At 32.9% G+C, this 4,850-nt stretch overlaps 1 protein-coding gene across 1 annotated transcript; it reads right to left on the bottom strand.

Moving 5' to 3' along the window:
• On the bottom strand, positions 1 to 4,611 carry LOC139528735 (hydroxylamine reductase-like). The gene is made up of 4 exons (XM_071324877.1): positions 4,459 to 4,611; positions 3,598 to 3,804; positions 2,209 to 2,316; positions 1 to 755 (listed from the first exon to the last, which is right to left on the bottom strand). Exons 1-4 carry the CDS (start codon positions 4,564 to 4,566, stop codon positions 513 to 515), a joined length of 666 nt encoding a protein of 221 aa, XP_071180978.1. The 5' UTR covers positions 4,567 to 4,611; the 3' UTR covers positions 1 to 512.
• Between the last annotated feature and the right edge of the window lie 239 nt (positions 4,612 to 4,850).

Here is a 4,850-nt window from a genome sequence, read left to right as displayed (position 1 = left end):
TAATCAAGTTTAATATAAACTCTTTACTGACATGGCATGAAAGATCTATAAATGTTATTATGCTATAAAATATATATAAGGCATCAATATATATATATATATCAATCTTGTATGAGAACAGACTTTAGACTAAATGGTTCCTGATTTAATTTAAGTTGAAGATTAATGTAATGATATTGCCCTATACATATCGACAGAGCTGTAATAGTTGGTTATCTGTGTTGGTCATGTGGTCTTTTGTTTTTTGTTTAAACGCTACATCATCTCTTCCATATCTTTAAGTGGGTGTCTAATATCGACAGGTATTATTCCATATTGATCCTTAAGTGCTTGTCTGACAGTGGGTGTCAGAAAAGCCGGCATTACTGGATTTAATCTTATATTCTTGATTCCAAGATTCAATAAACTTAGAAGAACGGCCACTGCTTTCTGTTCAAACCACGACAATGATAAAGACAAAGGTAAACTGTTAATGTCAGTATTGAGAGCCGACGCCAGTGCCTGTGCTACCATTATTGCACCATAACTGTCATTACACTGTCCAAGGTCAAGCAGTCGGGGAATTCCAGTTTTCCCAGAGTTCCATAGTCTTTGTTATTGATTCTATATTTAGCACAACCCATAGTAAGTATAAGAGTTTGCGGCGGTAATGAATGTGCCAATGTTTTGAAGTAGTTACGTTTGTGCTCCGAACCGTCACATCCGCCAATGACAAATATTCTTGTCAAATCACCATCAGCTACTGCTTGAAGAACCTAAAATATTACCAGAGTAAAATAAGTCTATACCATCTACTAGTTAACAAATAATATGACCTTGTAACTTCTTATATGTTGTTTGTTCTAATTATAGATTAGACTAGAGTGAGTTGTATGGAGAGAAAGAGAGAGAGAGAGAGAGAGAGAGAGAGAGAGAGAGAGAGAGAGAGAGAGAGAGAGAGAGAATTAACAAAACCAGTCGGACACAAGTTATCACAACTTACAGTATATTTTTCATTTCTTAGTATGTGAAAAAATAAAATACAGAACTCGAAGGAAAGTTTAAAATGGCAAGTCCCCAATTAAAAGGCAACATCAAAAGCTCAAACACATCAATAGAATGGAAAACAACTGTCACTTTCCTGACGTTGTTCAACAGGACGACTGTAGAAGCTGAACTTCTTTAAATTTACACATGCAGAATAAAAACAAATTATGAAATTCTTGTATTAAGGAGAGATATATATATATTATATTATTCAGAATTTCACAAACTACAAATGCGTCCTTTTTCATGATATCACTAAATAGAGTATCATCGCTCGATTGAGTTATAAAATAATAAAACAATACAAATCGTGGTAGACGGACAATTTTGACAAAGTCGGCTCAAAAAGAAATCCTACAAAAGTTTAAGCAAAACCTTGATGAATGTAGAGAAAGGGTGGTACCAGTAAATGAGTTTAAAGACTTCAATGAATTTTAGTAAGTAACAAAAGCCTAACATAGTCATGTGTATTAGAGATTACTGTACAATCAGTCACGTGAATTTAGGATTTAAAAAATGTGAAACACGATGAAATGATAATCGTTATGTAATAGAAGTCAAAAGCATGATATAAGCAATGTTGTAATTCACAACATAATTTAAGGATTAAGATTATGTTTTAGGAAGAAGTAACAAAACAAATATGCGAGTCGAGAGTCTCAACAATCATGCATAAAATACATTGCATTTATTTAACTAAACAACATATATTACAGGACAAGATCAAATTAAACAATCTTTCAAACAGGTATATTTTTCAAAACGAGGTGACCATATTAAAGGTAAGAAATATGACATTCCATGTGAAAAAGATAATATGTTGGATAGGGACAGAAAGAAAGTAATTCAATAAACTAACGAAGAGTTGCAGATCAACCTGCATAGTACGGAAATTTCCAAACACAAACATCAGATTTTAATTGAAATCAATGAAACGTATATCTTGCGAACTGGATTATAAGCCTGGTATTTTTAGGGAGCCAAATGGTTATAATTATGAACGGAAGTGGATGTGTTTTTATACGGCATTCCGCAGAACATATTTATTTAGTATGACTATAAGTATTATGTAAAAGACAAATCTTGACAATACTGATGTAAGACTATTTGCTACAGTCCACCAAATGAAATAGAGTAAAAATATAAGTAAAAATAAAACAATCCAAGCTGTACACAACTCACTTTTTCTGCATTATCTAAGATAACCTCTCTTCCAAAGCCGACAGTAAATGTATTTTTATCAAACTTCTGAATTGTCTTGTCGTTGAATCCAGGAAGTGATTTGGCATGCTGGAAATGAAGAAGTATTATCCTTATATTTCAAATTATATCATTCGTATTCATCTATTTTAAAAGGGGGTGTGAGCCTTAGGGATTCATTTATTTCCATATTCTGTGTTTAATTTCTTTCATTTTCATTTCATGAGAAATGTTTGTTCTGAAAAACAAACTGTAGAATACCTTACAATATTATGTATCCGTCTAAGCCAAGCCCGATCATACAAATTATCAAACAGATATATTTTGATAAGTAGCTTATCCTATGAAGGTTGCTTTGATAAGTAGCACTATTCCTATAACTATATAACGCTATTCATGTATCAGAGAGTTGAACCAAGTTTTTTAAAAGGTAAATGTAGTCTTGGTCAAAAATTGAACTAATTGTTTGCAATATTTTCTTCAGGGACTTGTGACCCATTCAATGGATGATAAAGTTATTTAGATATATTATAAATGGTTTCTACTTTATCAATGACCACAATGACCATAACTACAGAACTAGCATGCTGTAAATTTTACATTAAAAATTCAGTATTAATGAAATCGTTCAGTTTGTAAACCCTGGTGTCGTATTAAAACTCTCTCACACAAAATCAGCCTTATGCTTGTTCTTTTGAAGTTCTTCTGGACTGAGGTGCTTTCTACATTTCATGTTATAATCTCTCAAACGTGAGGTAAGGTTCAAGGTCAGGTCACGAGATATCTGATGCAAGTTATTTTACAAAACGTGTCGTTTTTCAAAATTGAAATTGGTAGCAATTTTAATATGATAATCACGCGATTTTTACGAATAAGCCCGTTTGATGTGAAATTCGCATTGAAATTAAATATACGTGAAATTGATTCGAGTGAAATTTGTCTGTGTATGGAGCAAATTGTTTCTTCGTTGAGCCCTTTTCTACTCCTTTTTTATTTGAGCGTCACTGATGACTCTTTTAAAGACGAAACACACGTCACATTATCAAACTAGATGTGATGAGTGTACTATATTTAACCAGATGCATTTTTTTTTAGCATTTTCTTAAATGTGAATGTTATTTTAACTTTAAGAAATCATTAAAACTGTGAGTAATTTAATCATTCTTTGCCAAAAATAAATAACGTAACGCAATAGGGAAATTTTGATTGTCTGTACGTTTTTCTTCGCTTTTCAAATACAAAGCTTATTTTATAATACGGCAAAATACATTGAGCTATCTTATGATGAAATCTCAATGTGTTGCACACTCTTGGGTACCTTTCTAGACAATACTTACCACAGTAGTGAACATATATACGTGTTAAGCTTACGTTTATCAATTGAGACATTTCCTCTTTATTTTCCAAATTGATATGTTTAACTCCATGGATTCCTGTCTCGTTCAAAGTATACAGTCTATCTCTGTAAGACTTCAAAGGATCGATAACACAATTTGTTGTTATGACAACTGGTCCTGGAAAAGTTCCAAATTCAATCTTCTGATTCTGCCATGCACTACCAAACTGACCAACCAGATTCTACGAGAAGATGAAATGTACTTCAGAAAAAGTTCAAAGTCGAAGTTTAGTGTCATATCTAAGTTTTTACGATAAAATTGAAAATGAAAACGGGGCATATGTAGAAGAGACAACAACCCGACCAAATAGCAGACAACAGCCGAAGGCCACCAATGAGTCTTCAACTCAGAGAGAATATCCCGCGACCGAGGTGGGCCTTAGCTGGTCCCTGAATAAAGTTTATGAAGTTTACTTCATTTTTGAATGCATAGACAAAATTTGAATAACGAAACTTCTTAATCAGATAATACAATATGTATCTTCAGATAGTCCAAGATGTATGTTATGTTATTATTGGTCAATCAAGAAACTATTTCTGTTTCGATATTTGTTTGTTTAAAAAAAAACATTATCATTCTGCGTTGTTAAAGGTGACATTTTGGTTTTAGAACAAAATTAAATGCCGACGGGAAGGAATCAAACACATTAGATCACGATAGTCAATGAACCACATAAACCATGGCTCCCACCGAAACATGGATAACTGCAAGTGTAGGATAAGAAGGCATTCCAGCTCCACTCATTAAACCTAAACAAATATATATAATAGGTAAAACATAGTTTTCTCAGATCTTTATTCTTTAATATGGGTCATTTGTGTATATGTGTATGTACATTGAACTCTCTCAAAATGGGATAGCTGTGTGCTGGTAACATCTCTCCGTGAGTGTAGACGTTTCTTCCTTCTTTTTCAGTATGCTTCAGAATACCATAAAGATCCATCAGGTCATGTCCTGAAACCAGTATACACTACAATATAGATGTAAACGTTATTTCTTGTATGCACATTTAAATATACAAGCATGTATGTAGCATAGGCTCATACATACAGTGTAATATCTGATATAAAAATGGATCCGCCTCTAGGATTCCACAAAGGAAACCTTCTAACGGTTGGTCCTTTCATTTGAGCAATCCTATCACCCTTGGTGTGTTATATAACGAGCAAGAACTTTAAATATGCATTATTTCTTATTGAATCATAAAGGGAAAAATGGGAGTAAAAT

The sequence above is a fragment of the Mytilus edulis genome, chromosome 6 (assembly GCF_963676685.1).
Source record: "Mytilus edulis chromosome 6, xbMytEdul2.2, whole genome shotgun sequence".
In the NCBI taxonomy this organism is placed as follows: Eukaryota; Metazoa; Mollusca; class Bivalvia; order Mytilida; family Mytilidae; genus Mytilus; species Mytilus edulis.
Note: the sequence above shows the minus strand (reverse complement) of the source record. Positions and strands in the feature narration are given on the sequence as shown.

Bases quoted from the DNA above. Each gene is read 5' to 3' on its own strand.
- LOC139528735 (XM_071324877.1), bottom strand. From the start codon at position 4,566: ATGGATCTTTATGGTATTCTGAAGCATACTGAAAAAGAAGGAAGAAAC. The intron at 3,805-4,458 runs GTACATACACAT...ATCTTCTCGTAG, and splicing joins CCATTTTGAGAGAGTTCAAT to AATCTGGTTGGTCAGTTTGG. The intron at 2,317-3,597 runs GTAAGCTTAACA...CTTCATTTCCAG, and splicing joins AAATGTCTCAATTGATAAAC to CATGCCAAATCACTTCCTGG.